Source organism: Phascolarctos cinereus, unplaced genomic scaffold, assembly GCF_003287225.1.
Source record: "Phascolarctos cinereus isolate Bilbo 61053 unplaced genomic scaffold, phaCin_HiC Scaffold_9;HRSCAF=440, whole genome shotgun sequence".
Taxonomy (NCBI): domain Eukaryota; kingdom Metazoa; phylum Chordata; class Mammalia; order Diprotodontia; family Phascolarctidae; genus Phascolarctos; species Phascolarctos cinereus.
In genome coordinates this window covers 189988072-190011447 of record NW_027556402.1, presented here as the reverse complement: position 1 = coordinate 190011447, position 23376 = coordinate 189988072, and the positions used below count along the sequence as shown (strand labels likewise).

General features: G+C 37.4%; 1 protein-coding gene across 7 annotated transcripts in view; it reads left to right on the top strand.

The window, feature by feature from the left end:
• JAKMIP1 (janus kinase and microtubule interacting protein 1) overlaps nt 1-23376 on the top strand; it is a 281093-nt gene that overhangs the window by 182164 nt on the left and 75553 nt on the right. For all 7 annotated transcript variants that reach the window (XM_078149018.1, XM_078149016.1, XM_020992282.2 and 4 more), the window contains 5 exons: nt 553-699; nt 1499-1639; nt 4174-4230; nt 20925-21053; nt 23051-23179. In XM_078149018.1, the coding sequence (XP_078005144.1) occupies nt 553-699; nt 1499-1639; nt 4174-4230; nt 20925-21053; nt 23051-23179 (603 nt within the window). The remainder of the gene's footprint in view (nt 1-552; nt 700-1498; nt 1640-4173; nt 4231-20924; nt 21054-23050; nt 23180-23376) is intronic.

Sequence of the window (23376 nt, the reverse complement as noted above, 5' to 3'; positions counted from 1 at the left end):
ACAACCACCACCACCACCACCACCACCACCACTACATACACACACATGCCAAAAAAAAAAAGTAATCAGAAGAATTGACTTTTAGGCTTTCAGAAAAACAAAATAAAAATTTCAGATTTCCTTCACTGACGGGATCAGGAAACAAAAAAGAGACAAAGGATACAAGCAGGGTGAAGTGTGATTAAAATCCTACAGACCTTGTTCTTCCACGTATGGCAGATTTTGATGTGTCATTCTTGGCTGGTTTGCTCAAATATCTAGAACATAGTACTAATGGAACTCAAGTCATAGGTTCAATTTGCTGTTTGGGTCATTGTTATTTGTATGTAGTCTTGGGTTTGCTGGGTGGTTAGATAAGTCACTGTCTCTGGGCCTTGATTTCATTCCCTATAAAACGAGTATGTGGAGACAGATAATACCCAAGGTTCCTTCTATATCTCTAACAGCATGATTCTCTTAGTATTTCTTTTACAATTTTTTAAAAGCCTCTCAGTTATAGCTTTAGGATTTAAATTTATGTGGTCATTTTTCTCCATTTGTTTAAAACCCTAGTTGAAACGTTCTCGTGAAACAGAAGTTCAGCTGAAGCCTCTTGTCGAAAAAAATAAGAGAATGATGAAGAAAAATGATGACTTGTTGCAGAGTATACAAAGAATGGAAGAAAAAATTAAAAATCTCACAAGGGAAAATGTAGAAATGGTAAGTCTTTCCAAACATGTGAATAGTTCCATTTCAACAAATATATTTTATGTATCTACTATGTTGAGAGTGCTAAGCATTCTGTGTGGGGATTATTTTGCTCCCTCCCTCTTCCCATATCAAATCTTTTAGGGCCTAAGCTACTTTCCTTCATATTCAGGAAGACTTTCATGAATATTTTGAGCCTATGAGGACCTCTTCCTCCTCTAAAGCACAGTATAATAGAACAGATAATGATGTCTAACACTACTTTCTTCAAGGGATAGAGGTGAGAGTAGCATTTTATAATTCACAGCATGCCATGTATACGTATGTAAGGAACATAATGAATAAGGGTGCTGAACAAGGAGTCATGAATACCTGACTTCAAATCCTGCCCTGACCCTTCCTATTTGTGTAACCATGGGAAACTTATTAAGCTTCTCTGAGCTTCAGGTAGCTCTCAAGAGTATAATTTATAGAGAGGTTGTGTTCTTCACTACCGAAAAGAGTTGATACTTGAACAGAATTATTGATCCTTAATGTATTGACTAGTATAACATACAAAACGTAAGCTATTATGCATTCCTTATCTACCATTAATTTGACAAGCTGCATTAGTCAATGCCACCTCAAGGAGATCATCACCTGCAAATACAAAATAGGTTTTTTTAGGACAGAAATATAGTGACCTATTGAACCTCAACAAATATGGGGACTTGTAGCAGTAAAATGAAAATCTGTATAATGAAAGGTAGTACCATCATGTCTAAAAGTAAAATTTGCTTCAATTTATAGTTGCTCTGTTTTTTTTTTCCAGAAAGAAAAATTGTCTGCCCAGGCTTCTTTGAAACGTCATACTTCATTGAATGATCTCAGCCTTACCCGAGATGAACAAGAAATTGAATTCTTGAGGCTTCAGGTCATGGAACAGCAGCTAGTAATCGATGATCTCTCCATGGTACTGACCACATTGCTTTTTTTTTTCTTTTTTTCTTTGCTGTTTCTTTCAAATTTGAAATGGAATGTGCTAGTAGAGGGATTCTTAAAGTTTTTGGTCTCAGGATCCTTTTATATTCTTAAAAGTTATTGATGACCTTCCACTCCATATATCCATTGATATTTACTACATTAGGAAATAAAATGTGTTAGTATCCTCATGAAAATAGTTTTTTGACCTTGTGAATTTCCTAAAAGACTCTTAAGGATTACTTGAGGTCCCTGAACCACACTTTGAGAACTTCTGTGCTAGTGGAAAGTGACAGTAAGACACCAATCTCAATGTCCTCAGAATTGTATTCTTAGAAATTAATGATCAGAACATTTGAGAACACATTGTTCTTTAATTTTTCATAAAAGTTACACTAAATTCAGTATTATAATGGGTATTTATTTCTGTAAATTTATTGCCAAAAATAATATGACTAAATGATAAAGACAATGTGGCTTTGAAGTCATGAAAATATGAAGATATTGGGTTAAAGTGCCATCTTTGACATTTACTGAATGTGTGACCCTAGGCAAATCACTTAAACTGTAAAGGCCCCAGGCAATTATCTGCAACAGAGGTTCTTAATGTGGAGTCTGTATTTTTTTCTTTTTTACATTTGGATAACTGTATTTTTTTTGGTGGGGGGGGAGGCCAGGCAATCGGGGTTAAGTGACTTGCCCAGGGTCACACAGCTAATAAGTGTCGAATGCCTGAGGCCAGATTTGAGCTTAGGTCTGACTCCAGAGTCGGTGCTCTATCCACTACACCACCTAGGTGCCCCAGGATAACTATTTTAATACAAATGGTTTCCTTTGTAATCTGATGTATTTAGATTTGTGCATTCAAAAATATTATTCTGAGAATCTTATGTATTTTATGCCTTTAAAAACATTATTCTGAGTCCATAGGTTTCATCAGATGGCCAGAAAGATCTATAACATCAAAAAGGTTTAGAAGCTCCTGATGTGGGATTTTAAATTTCAGAACTTTTATTGGTCTGTGTGCTTCTTTACCTCGTGGTTCCTGTTAAATCATACATCCCTATCACTTAATGATACCTAGGCCACAGTAGGAAAAAAACACTTTATTTTCATGTTTCTTTTATAATTCTTTCTGAAATAGCATCTCTCCTCTCACTGTAAATGAGACTATATCAGGGCTGTCAGGGGTAATGGAAAGGTAGCTGGATTTAGAAGCAAGGGACCTGAGTTCAAGTCCTGAACCTGACACTGATGAAAACTATGGGCAAGTCACTTCATTTTTCTAAGCCTTGATTAATTGTAAAGTGGGGATGTATATGCTATATTTTTCAAAGAGTCGTTGTACGGAAAGTGCTACGTGAAGCTGAAACTTATTAGTGCTCCTGAAATTAGTCTTTCATAATGGGCTGTCATATTGAACTTAGGGTTAGGAAGGCCTAAATTCAAATCCTGCCTCAGATACTTGCTAGCTATGTGATCTTGGGTAAATTACTCAACTCCTCTTTGCCTCAGTTTCCTCATCTGTAAAATGATAATAGCTCCTACCATGAAGGCTTGTTGTAATGATAAAAAGAGGTAATACATGTAAATTTCTTTGCAAACCTAAAAGTGGCAAGTGCTAGCCATTATGATTAAAATAGAAATGTGAGACATCATTATTCTTTCATTTTGCTTTTTTTTAGACAAATAGATAATATGTGCTTCTGAGACCCTCATATTGCTTTTTAATCTTGAATCTTGAATTTAATCTTGAATATTTCAGGGTCCTACTTCATACCCAAGATTTTGAATCTCTTTTTTTTTTTCCAAGCAGGATATTGAAAATTCACTAAGCAAGTGTGTATTTCTCTGATGTTTTTTGCCCTCAGAAGATAAATAGCACTGAGTTAGTGTGGGTGTAAGCGTCTTATTTAGTTCTGCTGTTTCACAGATAGATCCCTGCATATCTCTGGCTCTGCATAAAATAAATCTAAGATGATGTAGAAGAACATTTATCTTCAAGACATATCTATGTTGACCCTCAAGCTAATATTATGAGAATATTATTGTTTCCCTGTCAGGGGTTAGTATTTGGATGGGGAATTTTTTCATGAATGAATTTTTGAAGACATTATGGAAAAGACAGGCAATCTACTAGTCACCAAAATTTTACTTATTCCATGTTATTTATTTTTAAATTTTTATTGTTTATTTTTAGCATTCTTTTAAAATTTTGAGCTCCAGATTCTCTCCCTCCTACCCTCCCACCCACTGAGAAGACAAACAATTTGATATCAGTCATACATGTGAAATCATGCAAAACATGTTAAGCTACCAACATTTTAGACTAGCCTATGTGGCAAAGTCACAGGGTGATTTTGTTGTCTATTCTGAGAGAAATGGGATCACTTCTGTGTGCCTGGTCAGATGCTGAAATGAGAACTCTTTAAAGAATCTTGAGACCAGATTTGCAAAATCAGCTTGGTTTTTCTTTTGCATTATTTAACTCAAGCTAAAAATGGCATCTGTTTTATTTTCTTCTAGGAAAGAGAACGTTTATTGCGCTCAAAGAGACACAAACGACTGCCCAAACTGCCAAAGGTGAGATATGCCGTGCCTCAACCGTCATCTAGTGGGGGGGGGGGTCAGTCCTGAAATGCCAGCCACTGGGTTGTGTGCTGCCAACTGAAGCTGTGCTCATGTCCTAGCACTGTGTGGAGGGAGGCAAAAATAAATAAGACATTGGTATTTAGGGATATATCTGGGCATGCGGAGGGAAGAAGGCTTAGACTGTGGTTGAAACTATTATCCAGAAGAGTAGGCCAAACATCTCCCTAAGGTCAGAGCCAAGAAAAGTTCACTGCAATAAGGCAGCTACATTGAAAGGTTATACAGGGAACAATGAAATCCAGGTCAAGGCAGCAGTTCCATAGCTAGTGGGGTGGAATGCAGAGGAGGCTAGGGAGGAGCAGTGGCAGAGTGGGGAGGGGGCAGAGAGGGAACATTCTGTCTAGAGTAAGTTCAGGAAAGAAACATGGAGAGAGAAGCATACTGTCCTCAGAATATAGTTTGCTCTATCAGAGACTGCTTCTTTTTTTGGGGGTGGAGGAAGTGTTGGAGAAAGGTGGTTTGATAGAATGGCATGTTGATATTGGCAATCCTATCCACTCTCTCTCCTCACTCAGCTATGTCTTTACCACTATAGGTCTAGACATATAGATTCTCATGAGAAAGAAAATACTGCAATTTATCCACTTGATGGCTTTTGAATTCAGATCTACCATCTTTTTGTGCTAAGGGCATATTACAGACATAGTTATCCTCATAGTCTTTCGGATATCTAAGAGTTGATTTCGTTAATCTCATGTTAGGACTTGTCTGCTGCATTCAGTTTTATAACACAGATAGAAATTATGATGTCTTTATGCTAATAAAGAAACGAAATAGTCTTAGAAGAAACCCAGTAGACTGAGTAAGCACATTTCTGCATTTGTCAGACAGTTCTGGAGCTTCCAAGATGTCAGAAAGAAACACAAATCATTTTGCCATGTTATGTGACCCAGTTATTATTTACTGATGAAAATCTTACTTAAATGTTATGTATTTAAATCTCAGGGTATATGAACCTAAATTCAGAACTTAAATCATTGATATTTTCAAGTGATTAAAATTTTATTCCTTCAATTTTAGATAATGAAATAGGATGGCCAGGATGAGCCCTACTATCCTTTAAAAATGAAAGATATACATATGTGTATGTGTGTGTGTGGGGTGTTGTAGTAGGAGGAGGATAAGGAGAAGGAGGAGGAGCATAAGGAGGAGGAAAAAAAAGAGAGCTAGTAGAAGAAAGGATTCTTCTGGAAAATACCCTCCTTCCATTTTCCTGAAGCTCATCTCTTAGCACAGAGTCCCAGCTGATAGAACACCTTGGGAGGGGTGGATATTCAAGCCATTTCTGCCTACCCAGACAGTCTCATATCTTACAGGGTGTTATTGATAGCCCGAAGTTAGTTCTTGAAAGCTCCTGCACTAACAAGATGCTGGTGTAGACTCCCGAAGAAGCAGAAGCCATATATTTACATTAGCCTCTTTGACTGGACAGGCTGCTTCAAGGTTGCCTGTTGAAGTTTTCACTCGGTGCTGTTTTGGTTGATCCAACAGAGATCCTTCTAGAGTAGGGAATCTTAATCTTGCTTCTGTTCCTTTGGCAGTTTGGTGAAGCCCTAGCCCCTTCACAGTATAACATTTTAAAATTCATAACATAAAATGCATAGCACATGATCAGGAACACCTGCATTTAGGTCATTTATAAAATCTATTTCACCAAGATAAAATCCAAGAGGCAAGAAAAATGTCGGTTGTTAGGCAGTGTTTCTAGTTGTCTGAGAAATATATTCGTTTATGTTTATCATCTGAAGCACCTGACAATCAGTCTAGAGACACCATTGATTGAATCAGATACAAATGTCTGTTATTTAACCTCAACTGGGCTCTCACTGCTACATGGAAATGGTTGTTCAGCTCATTTGAAAGAGGAGGAAATTGAGGCAAACAGGGTTAAGTGAATTGTCCAGGGTCATACAGCTAGTTAGTGTCTGAAGCTGGGTTTTAACCCAGGTCTTCCTGACTCCATGCTCACTGCTCTATCCACTGCACTATACATCTAGCTGCTCTTAGTGATGATGGTAATCATCTCTTATTGACTCTCTGACGCATTGTTTATGTTGTCTTTTCTAAATTTCCACTTAAGGCTCTAGTGGCCTAGTCCTACCCTCAAATCTTCTCTTGGTCTATGAGAAAGCCTCCTAATTTTCTAGCAAGATGGAGGCTGTCATAGGGGAGGTCTGTCATTAACCCATTTTCATCACTCCTAAGCTGTGAGCTCCTTTTGGCCAAAGACTACATTTCTTTTTATCTTTGCAGCCCTGAACCTAGGATAATGCTTTGCTTATTGTAGACAGGCATATTTTAGTTGAACATGAATTTATTTATTATATGTCATGCATGAATACTTACATTTTGATACTTTGATGAATCCAGGAGGCCATCATTTGGTTATTTTACACACTGGTGAGATTTTTTTGGTCTGCGCCCTCATTAAAACTTCCTCAGAATATATTTATCTGCTCAGTGTTTTGGAGGTCTTCCTGTCCATCTTTGAATACTTTGTGACTAGTGTAACACTTGGAATAGACATCTGTTATCCTACAAACTTCCTACATAACCAGTCTACCTCATTTTCTGATCATAAATAAAGGACATTTCATGAATATAAGTCAACATTAATAACACTCTGTGACATGTTTTTGTCCATTGTAGTGGGGGGAATACTGAATGGAGGGGGTGCTATATGATCATGTGTCTCCCTAGTTCTCTTTGGATGACACAGGGATTTGATTTTTAAAAGAAAAAAATGTTATTCTCTGATTGACAGCCATTTAGCATAACTAGAAAATAGTGATCTTGCGAAAATATTTGTATCAGGAATCATTGAAAGAACTCTACTACTTCGTTTTTTTATTGTACTCTTTTGTTAGTTTTTAATTTATCCCCCACCTAGCTCCCCTCTCATCCCCTCAATTTAGAAAAAAAGAAAACTCATAACAAATATGCATAATTATGCAAAGCAAATTCTAACATTAGCCATATCCAAAAATATGACTTGTTCTGAATGTGTGTCTATCACCTCTTTATCAGGAGGTAAGTAGCTTTATCTATGGACCTCTGAAATTATGTTTTATAATTTTATTGTTCAGAATTATTGAGTCTTTCGAAATTGTTTTCCTTTATAATGTCATTATAGTAAATTGTTTTTTCTTGGTTTTGCTCATTCGCTGGCTCATTTAGATCTTTGTTTTCTCTGAAACCTCCTAATTCATCACTTCTTATAGTGTAATAATATTAAATTACATTCATATACCACAAATTATTCAGCCATTACCCAATTTTTGTTGTTGTTAGTTGTTTCAGTCATTTCTGACTCTTCATGACCCCATTTGAGGTTTTCTCAGCAAAGATACTGGAGGCTTTTTTTTTTCATTTCCTTCTCCAGCTCATTTTACAGATGAGGATCTGAGGCAAACAGGGTTAAGAGACTTGCCCAGGGTCATACAGCTGATAAGTGCCTGAGGCTGGATTTGAACTCATGAAGATGTTTCTTCCTGGTTCTAAGCCCAGTACTCTGTCCACTGTGCCACCTAGCTGTCTCTATTACCCAATGGATAAACACTTCCATAGTTTCCAGGTTTTTATCACTACTTTAAAAAGAGCTACAATGCATTTTATATATGTGAGACCTATAGAATTCTCCCAGAAAGCCTTGCCATTTAGAAAGAGATGCAAACAGTCTCGCCCCAACCCAATCCTCAGAGCAAAACCAGAAAATACTATTCATCAGAGTCAGAATTGCTCTCTGATGCCTTGAAGAAGACCAAAGACTACATGCCAGAATGTAACTGGGAAACTGAGCAATGAAGCCAAACTCTTTCTTGTTGATACTGAGGTAACATCCCGGTCTGAATCGTGCTTGTCTTTTAATTCAGCAGATACTTATTGACCATACACTCTGTAAGCATTTGTGCAAAGCATCTTGAAGGATACAAAGAATTATCCCCATCAAACTTAAAGAGTTTAGAAGATAAGAAAAGATAGTAAGACTGTTACTGCTGCTGCTAAGTCACTTCTTAAATCTTGATGCACAAATGTTATCTAGTTAAATACATGGAGCCCTGCAAGATAGTAATGAAAACATCACCATGTTTTATTTTGTTTCCAAACCATTCATTTGTGTATTCATATGTTCTTCTAAAATAGGTAATTTTGTTTTGATACAGCAAACATTTTGATGTGGCAGACATTCCCAAGAAATATTGAAACAAGCCATTTATACATTCTTGCATATACATTTATCCATGCAGAGATACATTCTCTGAATCTCAGTTTGAATCAGTTGAACATGCATTTCTTAAGCACCATCTTTATGCCAGACACTTGTTAGGGGAGAGGCAACAAATCAATCAATCATTACACAGGCATTTATCAAGTATTTACCACAGGCTAAGCCTCTGAATCACAAACAAAACCAAAACCAAAACAAACAAAAAAACGAAAGTGAACTTTAGTTCCTGATCAGGAGAGGCAGTTGTATTCTGACACGAGATAAATAAATGCAAAAGATATGCAAATGAAATGAAAATAATTGTAGAGTAGTAGGGTTATGGGGAGAGCAACCCCCATAGTTTATTGATAGTTACGAGAAAGCAGCAGTGTTTCCCTTATCTTTGGCTATATGGTACTAACATTGATGATCGTCTGTGACCCGCTTTATTGCCATTCCATGTTGGCTTTGATTATATTGTTGTACTCAGTCTGCATAGTCTTGTTCTGTTCACTCTATATCACTTCATGTTAGTCTCCATTTCTCTGAATTTTTCATGTTCCTCATTCCTTATGACATAGTAATATTCCATTTGGATCATATATTTAGAGCTAAAAGGGACCTTTGAGGTCATCTAGTCCAATCCCCTTATTTTAAAAATATTTTATTACTTTATTATTAATTTCAAAATTTATATTTAATTAATTATATAATTAACTTGATATTTTATTATCATATATATTTTATTAAATATTTCCTAATCACATTTAAAAATTTTAAACATTTGTTTAGAAAAATTTGAGTTCCAAATTCTCTCTGTCCCACCCATCCTTTTTCACCTCTTGAGAAGACAAGGAAGATTAAGTTAATTATGCATGCGAAGTCATGAAAAACACGTTTTCATATTAGCCAAGTCACAAAAGAAAACACACACACAAGAAAAAAATTTAAAAAGGTTAAAAAAGTATGCTTCAGTCTTCACTCAGAGTTCATCAGTTTTCTCTCTGGATAATCTAATCCCCTCATTTTACAAGTGGAATATTACTATGTCATAAGGAATGAGGAACATGAAAAATTCAGAGAAATGGAGACTAACATGAAGTGGTATAGAGTGAACAGAACAAGACTATGCAGACTGAGTACAACAATATAAGATCCAGAGAGGAAAAGTCATTTGCCCAATGACACGTAAGTAGTAAGTAGTAACCTAAGACCACTAGGTGAAATTTACTGAGAGAAAAATGTGACTTGTCACCAATCAGAATTGCCTGAAAATGAGATTGATTGTTTCATGTAATAGTTAATTGCCTGTGACTGGATGGGTTCAAGTCTAGACTAATGACTACTCCTCAGGGAATGACTCTAGTCAAAAGACCTGGGTTCAAATCCTAGACTGCAATTGTTATAGATGTGTGATTTGGGACAACTCATTTACCTTTCTGGACCTCAATGTTCTCTTTACACCTAGGGGATAGTACTGGATGGTCACTGAGATCCTTTCCATCAAAATCCTAAGACTCTTAAAGTATTTTCCAACTCAGCTTCCCCATTTCTTCTTAATGGAGCTCAGCAATGGCACCTTTGACAATTGTTTTTGTTTGTTTGTTTGATTTGGTTTGGTACTGACCTGGAATTTTATTGTTGCCAAGAATTCCTTGTAGAGGTCATTCTTTCCTTAAATGCAGGTCAGCACTTGTTCTTCAACTTATAATCAGAATGAGTCCCTGAGAGGCTGTGAGTTGTCCAAGGTCACACATCCAGAATGTGTCAAAGATGGCGCTTGAACTCAGATGATCGTGACTCCAAAGCCAGCTCCCTATTCATTACCCTTCACTGTCTCTTGAGATTACTTTGAAGAACAATCTCTTCTAAGATTTGTTTGCTTATGGACCTGCCTAAAGTTAAACAGAATGAAAAATTCCCAGTTATGTCAGTTGCATAGACACAAGGTTTAAAGGGAAACACCTATTTTAAAATCTCCCTGAAAATTTCCATCCCCCTTTTGCCTCCTTCTCCTCTGGCACAACTAAATAAGCAAACAAAGCCCCTCATTTTTCTTTCAGTGTCTAATAGAGACAGAACACTCTAAGCAGGTTACCGTTGCTGGAGACGCTCCCCATTGCACCCATCTGTAATCCCCACAGGGAGGCTTCAGAGCATGGAGTATTACTGCTGACGACCTGCTCAGGTCTTTGTGAGATGAAGGTTGGGGAGGAGCTTGGAGCCCTCCACGTGAAAAGGCACCTAACAGAGAAAACCCCTTGCAAAGGATAAGCCTGGGTGTTCTTCCTTATGACAACCCTGACAGCAGCAAGACCATGCAAATTGGCTAATTGCATGCCACGCTGGACTCACTGTGTGCCAGGCATTCCATGAGCAAGCATCTTTTCTGATTCAAGTGTGCCTTCAGCCATTTGCAGCAGAATACTGAGCAAGCAAAATTGCATGGGATGCATATTATATGATAAAGAAATAATGATAAGGAATTGGGGGACAGAGTGGAGTTTGGGGATTAGTTTCTTCTAAAATGATCATGAAAGAATAGAAAGAAGATTCAATCCAATTATGTGGTTTTTAGAAAAGAGCATATGTTAAATTAACAAGTGCTTCTCAAACATCTTTGCACTATGGAATATATCCTATTTGTATTATACTTCTCATTTTTCCTTTGTCTGTGTGCCCTGGTGTGTCTGTATTTTTCTGGCTGCCAAGAAATGACCTATAAACACGAAGGTAAGGAGCCCTTCGTAGATGGTTGGGGTTGGGGGTATGCTTTTTGTGTCTCAGTGAAATGGCATTAATTTAACGTGGCAACTTTTCCCATTAAGATGGACTTGGTTGATATAGGATGTGCAAAAGAAGAGGGGACACAAATGAGCTCAATATAAATGAAGAATTTTTATTGTTCGTGTGTTGTATGCTTGCCTCTTTGTCCATTTACTGTGCTAAGAATTTTTACACCAATACATGTCAAGCATGGATGGTGAAGGAAAACATCTTTGTCAGCCATTTAAAATTTTTTTTAATAATGTGCATTTTTAAACATTGGAGCAAATCTAGGATGAGACAGTGATTTATGGCCTGAAATATCTAAAGAAAATTCAAGTTCAAATGATATTACTCTTAGTACTGTGAGAAAGTCTAGTAGTCTATTTATGAAGATTAGAGGACAAATATTTATTGAATGTACCCAGAATGAGGTTAATATTCAAATTATGTAAGTATAATTTGGATTTTCAAACATGTTTTAAAACAGTTTCTTTTCAAAAAGTTGTTTGCCCCTTTAAAGAGGATTTTTTTCAAGGAGAGTTTTACTTTCAAACACCATTTGCAAATTTTAGTGTACATAATTTATGTTCAGAAAATCAAGATGAGGCAAAAGTGACTTTGCAGTTGAAGGACATTGAAGAGCATTGTAATGTACTCCATTCACATAAGTGGCCAAAGGAAATTATTTAGTTTATATTTCAGCTTTCTTTGTAGGAAGAACATTGAATTTGGAGTTATAGGATTTGAATTCATATCCTGGCACTAGTACTTAATACCTGTGTGACCTTAGGTAAATTCCTTAGGCTCTCTGATTCTCATTTTCCATATCTGTAAAATTAAGAGGTTGGACTAGATGGGCCTTAGATTCCTTCAAGATGTAAATTCCATGAACCAGTATTTGTTGCCAATTCAATTTGATTTAGTCCTTTCCCCCTTTCTGTAAAATGAGAGGATCTCTCCCAGCTGTTAACACTCTAAGCCTATGAAAATACTGGGGAGCTCCCTGGTTACTTTGTGTTTACCTTATGTGAAGAAACAATTGAAAATATTCATGTTATAATAACATCCAAATCTCATTTATGAAAATGATTATTAACATATTAATTTTTGTTAAAAAGTTTATATATATATTATACATTGATTTAATATTGTTGTATACCTATAAAGTAGTTCATTTTTGTTAAGGACTTAATTTTATCTTTGAAGGTTTATTATTTTAATTAACATAATACGATCTTTAAAATGTGAGTCCATGTTGCATAATTGTGTTTCATTTTATTTTATAGTTATGCTGTTTTAGTGATGTATATGTATATGTATACACACATACATATGTATATGCATATTACATATGCACAGATATACACACATAATATGCATATATAAAAAGTGTTATATATATAAGTGTGTATGTGTGTACATATATACACATATACATATTTAAATCCCCAGGTCTTAGTACTAGAAGTTAAAAACAGTACTTTTTTACTTCTTGGTAATTGAGTACTTAACCTTTAACACCCAGCATGGTTGATAGAGGTGTAATTGATGGTTATGAGGGGCACCAACATGCAGTAATGGGTTGGAAAGTGTATTCCTTGACAATGATTCATAAGGTTGTCATCATAAGGTTGTCATTAATGAATGTAGCCATCCTCCTGCAGCCTGACAACCAGTCAGTGGAACAACAAACAGGGAAATGGACCCTTGAGACATGGCAATTAGTGGTGTTTACAAGAAATAAAATACCCAGAGCACTTCAGGGTCACAAAAAAAATGATGCTGCATTCCAAGGTTATGCAGTTTTGAGTAAAAAAAAAAAGATTGATTTTATTAGCATGTAATTGCTGAACTACCAGTTTTCTTCTACAGAATGGCACTATTTTATATTCATGCAAATTACTATTTATTATTGCATGTTGAAACCTTAGTAGAAAAACAGTGCTTTTGTTGTTTTGCAATCAGTGATAAGTAAAGTTTTGTTCCTTATTTTAAAAATCTATTTTACACATGAAATTCATATATTTTCATGATTTGGATATTTTTGAAGCCCATTTGATTTGTTTTTATTTTCATAAAGAGCTTAGTGTGTGTGTGTATATATACACACACACACACACACACACACACACACACACACACACACATACTTTTTCCTTTAATAGTTAAGGAGATTTAAAAATTGGCAATAACCCTCTTTTTTGTTATGTACTTTACATCTGAAAATGGGGAGGGGCAACACTTAAATATTTGTGGATGGAAAAATACACTTGGCCTCAAGCTCATCAGCAGAAGACACATTTGCTAGAATGAATACTCATTAGCTTAAGTCAAATTAAAATGTTTTCATTCCCTGGAGTTGCTGCAAAGAATACTATAGGATTTGCTATCTGTAGAATATATAGCCACAGCTAGTTTGTTTTTTGAATGTGAATTTTTCTCTCCTATTAAAAGGAAAAGATACAGTTTATTGTAATTTGTGACTGTCATGTTCAAAGCATTTCCAGTGTATTTCCCATATACCTCCCCAATGCCCCCCCCCCAAATACAGTACCAGAGTTTATTTTGTTTGTTTTAAGGCAAAAGAGAGCCTGCATTTCACATACAGTGAATGTGAATGGACAATTTGAACTTAAGACAACAATTAACATATTTACTGAAGACCAACTATGTAGATACTGAAAGGGGCACATAATATAATGGAGAAAGTACTTGACATAGAACCAGGAAGACATGGGTTTTCAAATTATGCCTTAAAATAAATTAGGTATTTGCACTTACTAACTGTATGACTCTGAACAAGTTATTTAATGTAACTAGGCCTCACTTGCCTCATCTGTAAAATAAGGGAATTGGACTTGATGGTCTCCTGGTCCCTTCTGGCTTTAAATCTGTGATCCTATTGTGCTGAGTGCTAGGGATAGAAAGAAAAAAAAATGGGAAAAAAAGTCTCCGTCCTCAAGGAATTTACATTCTGTTCTGGGGACAACAAATTCACATATAAGTGTATATTATCCACACAAAATCAATACAGGACAATATAAAGAGTGAGGACACTAGCCGTTGTGGGGGTAGGAAAGGCTTTGTGTAGAAGATGATGCTTGAGCTTAAAGATTCTGTGAGTAGGAGGTATAAGGGTAGTGCTTTCCTGGAATGAGAGAGAACTGTTGTTTTCCAGAGTACTGTCAATCTTAGACTAGATTCTAGTGACTAGAATTTTAGAATGTTAATACTGGGAGAAATCTCAGGCCATAGAATCTTAGTTACCTTGAGGCATAGAACATGGGATATGGCAAGTAGAATGGAACTTAAAATGTAAAGCCAAGACGGATTATATAACATAATGTTTGAGAGACAGAAGGGATCTTGGAATATAGAATGGCAGATCTAGTAGGGACCGGACCTGGGAACAAAGAGTCATAATTTTATTTTTGTTTTTTGTTTTATTTTGTTTTAATTATTTTTTTAATATAAATTAATTTATTTTTAGTTTTCAACATTTGCTTCCACAAGATTTTGAGTTCTAAATTTTTACCCTATTTCGCCCCTCCCCCCACCTCAAGATGGCATACATTCTGAATACCCCTTCCTCTAGTCTGCCTTCTCTTCTATCTCCCCCCCTTCTCTTATCCCCTTCCCCTTCTATTTTCCTGTAGGGCAAGATAGACTTCTGTACCCCATTTCCTGTATTTCTTATTTCCCAGTTACATGTGAAAACATTTTTTTAAGCATGCGTTTTTAAAACTTTGAGTTCCAAATTTTCTCCCTTCCTCCCTCACCACCCACCCACATTGAAAAGGCAAGCCACTCAATATAGGTTATACATGTGCAGTTATGCAAAACACTTCCATAGTAGACATGTTGTGAAAAACTAACTCTATTTCCCTTAATCCTATCCTGCCCCCCATTTATTCTATTCTTGCTTTTGACACTGCCCCTCCTCAGAAGTATTTGCTTCTGATTACCCCCTTTCCCAATCTGCCCTCCTCTCTATCATCCCCCTGCTCTCTTGTCCCCTTCCTCCCTCCCCCTATTTTCCTGTAGGGTAAGACAGATTTCCATACCCAATTGAATGTGTATGCTATTCCCTCCTTCAGCCAAATCCTATGACAATAAGATTCACTCATTCCCTCTCACCTTCCCCCGTTTCCCTTCCGCTGTAAGAGCCTTTTCTTTTCTGTTTTTTTTTTTGAGATAATTTACCCCGTTCTACTTCTACTTTCCTTCTTCTTCTAGTATAATCCTCTCTCATCCCTTAATTTTATTCTCCAACTTAATCTTCAACTCACCCTGTGCCATCTATCTATCTATCTATCTATCTATCTATCTATCTATCTATCTATCTGTCTGTCTGTCTGTCTGTCTGTCTGTCTGTCTGTCTGTCTGTCTGTCTAGATACATACATATAACTTTCCCCCCTCCAACTACCCTAATACTGACAAAGGTCAAAGGGTCATAGTTTTGGAAGGGCCATTAGAGGCTATCTGACAAGACACCCACATCTTACACATGAATAAGATTAGGTTAAGAGGAGCAGTGATTGAATAAGATCTTGCAATGAAATAGTGGCATTATTGGAGTGGAAACCCAGGACTCTTGACTCCCAAGTCAGTGCATTTTCTATTTTACCTTTTTGGCTACTATCTAATATTTTATCTCTTTGAAGACAGAAGCATCCCCACTTAGTTGTGGAATAATCAGTAATGTTTTAGAAACATTATAAATGTTTAGCATTTACTTGTTAAGCATTTCAGTTCTAGGCAAATACTAAGTGCCAGATGAAACCTGATGTTAGATTTAATTCCTCAATTCATGAGACCAAGGTTGGAAATACACATAAGTCCTTGACCAGGAGTGTTTGATTTCCTTGTATTTGGGAACTTCAGATGGTTCAAGATGGGCCTCTTCGAAGAAGGAGTGAGATTGAGACTGTTGAAGAGGATTTTGAAGGAGATAAATAAAATGATATTGGCTTAGAAGGATAGTGGAGTGTACTAGAGGGACTTAGAAAGGCAAAAGTGGGAAGAAATAATGGTTTAAAAAAAACAACTTCAACCTGAATACCGTTAACCACAATATCACAGGACAAGGCTACAATTAATCATGAGTGCACCAGGAAGTAGTCATCTCATCCAAACCCTTCATTTTTTCAGAGGAAACTATGGCTCAAGGATATTGAGTGATTTGCTCAAGGTCACACAGGTAGTAAACATCAGAAGCAGGATTTGAACTGAGAACCTAGTGTCTGGGTGGCTACTTGTCTAGGGTATTATAACAATATTCTATTTCCCTACATACACAATTGCAGGTCAAGAAAATTTTTAGCATTTATTTTCACAAGGTTTTGAGTTCCAAAATTTTCTCCCTCACTCCCCTCTCCTTCCTTCTTCCTAAAATAGTGGGCAATTTGATATAGGTTATACATGTGCTGTCATGTAAAACATATTGCCATGTTAGTCATAGTGGTGAAAGAAGAAAGAGATCAAAAGGGAAAAAACCATGAAAAATAATACAGTAAGTGAAAAAATATGCTTCCATCTGCACTCAAAGTCCATTAGTTCTTTATCTGGATGTGGGTAACATTTTCTTTCATGAGTCCTTTCTACTTGTCTTAGATCATTGTGTTGCTAAGAAAAGCCGAGTCATTCATAGTTGATCATCACACAATGTTGCTCATATTGTGTACAATGCTTTCCTTAAATTTTCCTCAATCAATTGGGGAATGGCTTGTATTCTTATAAATTTGACTCAGTATTGTATATATTTGAGAAATGAGGCCTTTATCAGAGATACTTGCTGTAAAGATTGTTTCCCAGCTTTCTGCTTTCCTTCTAATCTTGGTTGCATTGTTTGTGCAAAAGCTTTTTAATTTCATATAATCAAAAGTATCTGTTTTACATTTTGTAATGCTCTCTCTCTCTTGTTTGGTCATGAACCTGTAACTCACTTAACTTCTCCCTTAATAATTTGAATGCTGTACCACTTGGTGCATATATGTTCAATATTGGTATTACTTCATTTGTCTATAGTGCCTTTTAGCAAGATATAATTTCTTTCCTTATCTCTTTTAATTAGGTTTGTTTTTGCTTTTGCTTTGAGATCAGAATTGCTACTCCTGCTTTTTTTTTTTTTTGCTTCAGCTGAAACATAATAGATTCTTCTCTGGCCCCTTACTTTCACTCTGTGTGTGTCTCTCTGCTTCAAGTATGTTTCTTGTAAACAACATATTGTAGGATTCTGGTTTTTTGATCCAGTCTGCCATCTGCTTCCATTTTATGGGAGAGTTCTTCCCATTCCCATTCACAGTTATGATTACTGTGTATTTCCCCCCATCCTATTTTTCCTCCTGATTGTCCTCTCTCTCCTTTCATCCTTTCTCTCTTTGACAGTGTTTTGCTTCTGTCTGCTGCCTCTCCTGGTCTGCTGTCTCTTCTGTCAGTTCAACACCCTCGTCCCCTGCCACCTTACTTAAGATAATTTTCTTTATTCAACTAGTTGTGTATATTATTCCATCTCTGAGCCAATACTGATAAGAGTAAGGTTCAAGAGATGTCCATTGCCCACCCTCCCATCTTTCCCTCCACTGTAATAGGTTTTTTGCACATCTTTAAGTGAAAAAATTTACCCAATTCTACCTCTCCCTTCCTTCTGCACTCAGTGTATTCCTCTTTCTCATCCCTTAAATTTTATGTCATTCCCTCAAATTTGCCTTATACCTGTACCCTCTATGTATATTCCTTCTGGCTGTACTATTAGTGGTACAGTTTTTAAGAATTACAAGTATCATCTTCCCATGCAGGGATGTAAATAGTTCAACTCCATTGAATCCCTTATGCTTTCTTTCCCCTTTTTACTTTTTTAGGCTTCTCTTGGGTCTTGATATTGGAGATCAAACTTTTGGTCAATTCTGGTCTTCTCTTTATGAAAGCTTGAAATCCTTCTATTTCATTGAATGACCATTTCCCCCCCTTGAAATATTATGCCTAATTTCACTGGGTAGGTGATCCTTGGTTGCGGTCCTATCTCCTTCGCTTTCTGGAATATCATGTTCCATGACCTCAGATCCTTTAATGTTGCAGCTGCTAAATTCTGTGTAATCCTGATTGTGGCTCCCCAATATTTGAATTGTTTCATTCTGGCCACTTGCAGTACCTTTTCCTTGTCCTGATAGTTCTGGAATTTGTCTATAATGATCCTTAGAGTTTTTATTTTGGGATCTCTTTTCTGAGGTGATTGGTGGATTCTTTCAATGCCTATTTTTCTCTCTGGTTCCAGGATATCAGGGCAGTTTTCTTTGATAGTTTCATGAAAGATGTCTATCTTTGGGAGGTTGCCTGTTTGCCCAGAGCTATACTGAAGCAAATGACAGTTCTTGTAGCTGGAGTCTGCCCATTCCCCTGGTTATGCTGAAGCGTGGGGCGGGGTCCTGGTATTGGTGTTTGCCTACTGCACCACACTGGGGCTCACGATCTCCCACTGGTTTGCTGAGGTGGGGCTTGCTGCTGGCTTGCTGGGACACTTCCTGTCCCAGACCACACTCCCCTTACACTCAAGTGAGATAGATCTTTCCTGTCAACCTTCCAAATTTCTTGGGCTAAAAGATTGTTTCAATCCATCTTTTTGCTGGATCTGCTGTTCCAGGATTTGTTTTGGGGTGCTATTTTATGGTTGTTTGGAGGTGAATATGGGAGAGTTATGGCAATTTACTGCTTACTCCACCATCTTGGTTCCCAGAAGTCACTCTGGGATATTGTAGAAGACATCATGCTCCAGTATAGGTTGATCTCTGCGATCTCTTCCAGTTCAGATTCTGTGATTTTGCTAATGGTATTGATCAGATAGATTTATTTTTCTCTAGCTTGTACTTGAATCATTTAGGGTTTACATAGAGCTACAGACAGAAGAAAATAATCTTTGGTAACTTAGAAGCCACCTGAAATGATCTTTATCTCAGGCTTTTTTGACTTTTTAGATTTTGAGGAAGTCACTTAAATCTCTTATGTTTTAGTTGTCTGTAAACTAGGCTAATAATGCTGGTCATTAATATCACTTAAGAAATGCACTTTTGGAGGGCATGGGGGGAAGTTCATCATTAGATGTTTAGACACCAAGTGTTTTTTCTTTGGATTCAGGAAGCCATGGAGGCCATCTACTAACAAATAAAATGATTAAGAAGTGTAAGGAACATAGATCCTTGAAATGTTGCAATAAGAGGACTCAAAAGCATTTTTAATAATAACATTTGCTAGCATTTCTATGGTGCTTTTTGCAAAGTGTTTTACATATTATCGTATTTGATTCTCATTAAACCTCTTTAAGATAATTGCTCTTATCTCCATTTTACAGATGAGGAAACTGAGACTCTGAGAGATGAAGTGACTTGCCTAGCTAACAAGTGTCTGAGGCAGATATTGGACTCAGGTCTTTCTGCTTCTATGCCTAACACTTGTGCAGCTAAGCACACTAGAAGGACTTAGCAGAGGCATGTCAGGACCTGGAAGGATCAGTAATATGTTAGTAGACAGATTGAGGAAAGAGGACAGGTAGGATATGTTCAGCAAACAAAAATAACTTTTTTCCATAAGAGAAATCTGTCTGATGCTTGTTCCTTGTCTGAAAATAGAATAAAGATGAGAGTATTTATACTCCTCTAGCTAGGTGGTAGAGTAGATAGAACACGGCTTGGGCTGAGAAAGTAGTTGTTGTTATTGTTGTTGTTGTTGTGTTTCTTCAGTCATGTCCAACTCTCTATGACCCTATTTTGCAGTTTTCTTGGCAGAGATATTAGAGTAGTTTCCTTTTTCATTGTCCAGCTCATTTTATAGATGAAGAAACTGAGGCAAACAGGGTTAAGTGCTTTGCCGAGGGTCACACGGCTAATCAATGAGGAAGACCTGAGTTCAAATGTAGCTTTAGACTTTGTTGTATGTCAGGAAGTCATTTTTCCTCTGTCTGCCTTGGTTTCCTCATGTGGAAAATGGGGATGATAATAATAGTACTTACCTCTCAGGACTGTGAAGACCAAGTGAGATAATGCTCCAAATAAGAGGGAGCCTGTCTAATTTTAAGGAGGAGCTCGAGATCAACACCTTAGTCCATACAATGAAGTCTGATGATCATGCTAGGTGACCTTGTATTATAATAAAAGAAAGAGGCATTGGGTGTGTGATTTCATTGGTATTAGTGAGTTCCTAGTGAGGGAATGTGGAGAAAGTCAGTACGTTCTCTGCAATTTTTAATCTGAGAGAATTGTGTGGAAGCCCTGAGGGCTCATGTCACTTGTTCTGCATCACAGGCAGCATGTATCAGGGGTGGGGCTTGAACACAGATCTTCTGGGCCTCAAGGCCAACTCTCCATCATCTATTCTGGGACAGGGCACTTTTATATAACACTTTCAAGTTTGCAAAAGGCCCTTCCTTGCCACATGCTGAGGAGGTGAATAGCATACACATTCTTATCCATGTTTTGCACAAGTGGGAACTAATTCACCTGTAGATTCATTGATTTGCCCATGATCCTATAGCTTATCTGTGTCTGAAGTGACATTCAAACCTGCTCCTTCTGGTTCTACGGACAGCACCCCTCATCTTTGTACTTCTCTTGTGTGCAGTGCTTTGTAAATAAGAAAGTGTGATTTCAATTTTGCAGAAGCATGTTGTGGAGACGTTTTTTGGATTTGATGAAGAATCTGTTGACTCAGAAACATTATCTGAAACCTCCTATAATACAGACAGGACAGATAGGACACCAGCAACACCAGAGGAAGACCTGGATGATGTAAGTATTATCTCCATGCGTGCGTTCATGTGTGTGTGTGTGTGTGTGTTATCCATGGGATCAGTCAAGGGAACGCCTCATTCCTAGTTCTTATTGTTACCATTAACAAATCTTTTTTCTCCTGCTAAGAGATTTAAATGCACAACGACCAGCTTCCAATTTACTTTACTGAAAAATCCCCGCTGCTCATTGAGGGTTTTTTGTCTATTTGCTTGTTTTTACAACCAAGTGCTTAATACGATAAGATAAAGTGTTTCCATTTTGTGGATTATTAAATAACCCAGATTGTGCAGTGAGGGAAATGTTTGAAGAGTATAAAATACCTAGCGAGGTGTGGTTGCCTGTGCCTGTAATATCTACTGCTGGAGAGGCTAAGGCTCTAAGTTTGAGAGCTCTGAGATGCAGTCTATACTAACCCTGGGATTAATTTATGGAGACATTCTGGGAGTGGAAGGCCACTAGGTTGCCTAAAAGTGAGACAAAGCAGTCCAGGTCAGAATAACAGAACAGGTTAAAGCTTCCATTCTGCTCAGCTGCAGGATTGGGCCCCATGAGTGGCAGCTTTACTTCCAACCTAGGTGAGATGGGGAAACTCAATCTTCTTTTTTTTGTCAGGGTGGAGTGGGAGATATCTTCAATTTATGATCTCTGAGTTAGCATGTATTTCCAAAACTTATAGAGCTATAGTAGATCAAATGATATTTACCTATTTACTCTCAGTTTTCACTTTTACCTTGGCATTTAACATTAAACTACAGATCTCCTTCCCTAATCTGATACAATAAACTACAGTTGTTGAGAAACAATAATAACTCACCATTCTCTGGTACTTTAAAGACTGAAGAGTCTGTTCTGCACAAGAGAGCTATGGGTTTAATAACAACAACAATAGTAATAATTGTAGTGGTTGTTGTTTATTTGTGTCTAATTCTACGTGACTCCATGGACTTTCCATGGGATTTTCTTGGCAAGATCCTGGAGTGGTTTGCCATTTCTTTCTGCAAGGTTTGCCCATTTTACAGATTAGGAACTGAGGCAAATAGGGTTTAAGTGACTTGCCCAGATTCACACAGCTAATAAATGGCTGAGGCTGGATTTGAACTCAGATCTTCCTGACTCTACGTCCGTGCTCTGTACACTGTGCCACCTAGCTGCCCCCAACAGTAATAATATCTAGCATGTATTAAATGTTTGCAAAGAGCTTTACAAATATCTTATTCAATCGTCCAAACTCTGGGAGGTTGGTACGATTATTACCCACATTTTATAGTTAAGGAAACTGAGGCAAACAGAGGTTAAATGTTCGGCCCAGGGTTGCACAGCTGGCTGGAGCCAACATTCCAAACTATGTCTCCTGACCACAGGTTCAGGGCACCTCCGTTATGCCAGGAGGCCTCTGAGAGAATGTTTCCTAGAATAACCCTGTGAAGAATATGGCATAAATAGCAGCACCTTCATTTTATTTTAATGGAGGAAACTGAGATGCAGAGAAATGAAACACCTTGCTCAGCATTGCATGACTAGCAGGGGTTGAGGGTCAGAAGTCAGGATTCCCACCCAGGTCTCCAGTGCACCATGTTCTAGGATATTGTTGTGCTCACCCAAGCTCTGTAGCATCCAAATTATCATCTGCTAGCAAGTAGTTCATGAAATCAAGTCTCTTCCACGTAAAGTGGTGGATTTTCCTCACTGCATGGGGCTTTAAGCCTTCCTATGCATACTGAAAGGGAACAAATCTACCAGTGTCTCTGCAAGGTTTCTTAAAGACTTCCCTGTGGGAGGTACCAAAAGGTAGGTCAAGTGTGATTGGAATTTTACTCCTATCTAAGCAAATGACTAAAAGGAAGGTTCATAGAATTAGAAATGAAAGAGATCTCAGAGCTGCTCCAGGCCAACCTCCATCCCATTTTATAGATGAGAAAACTAAGGCCCATAGAGGTTGTTAGTACCAAGTAACCCTTTCTTTTTCCCCCACCTTTCCTTTTTGTTGTTTTAAGACCACAACCAGAGAAGAGGCAGACTTAAGGTTTTGTCAGCTGACTAGAGAATATCAGGCTTTGCAGAGAGCCTATGCTTTGCTTCAGGAACAAGTGGGCGGGACCCTGGATGCAGAGAGAGAAGCCAGGGTAAGTGCGGTAGTGTTTTGTAACAGTTAAATCATGGATGTACATGAAGGCAAATGGGGATGTTCAGGTGAGTGGGATGACCTGCCGTTAGTGGCTTTCAACATTTGTCCAAAAACCATTTAAAAACACTTACCATGTGCAGAGCCCTGTGTTGGTTTGTGACTGGTGGCGATCTTAAAATAAGAAATCAATCCAGT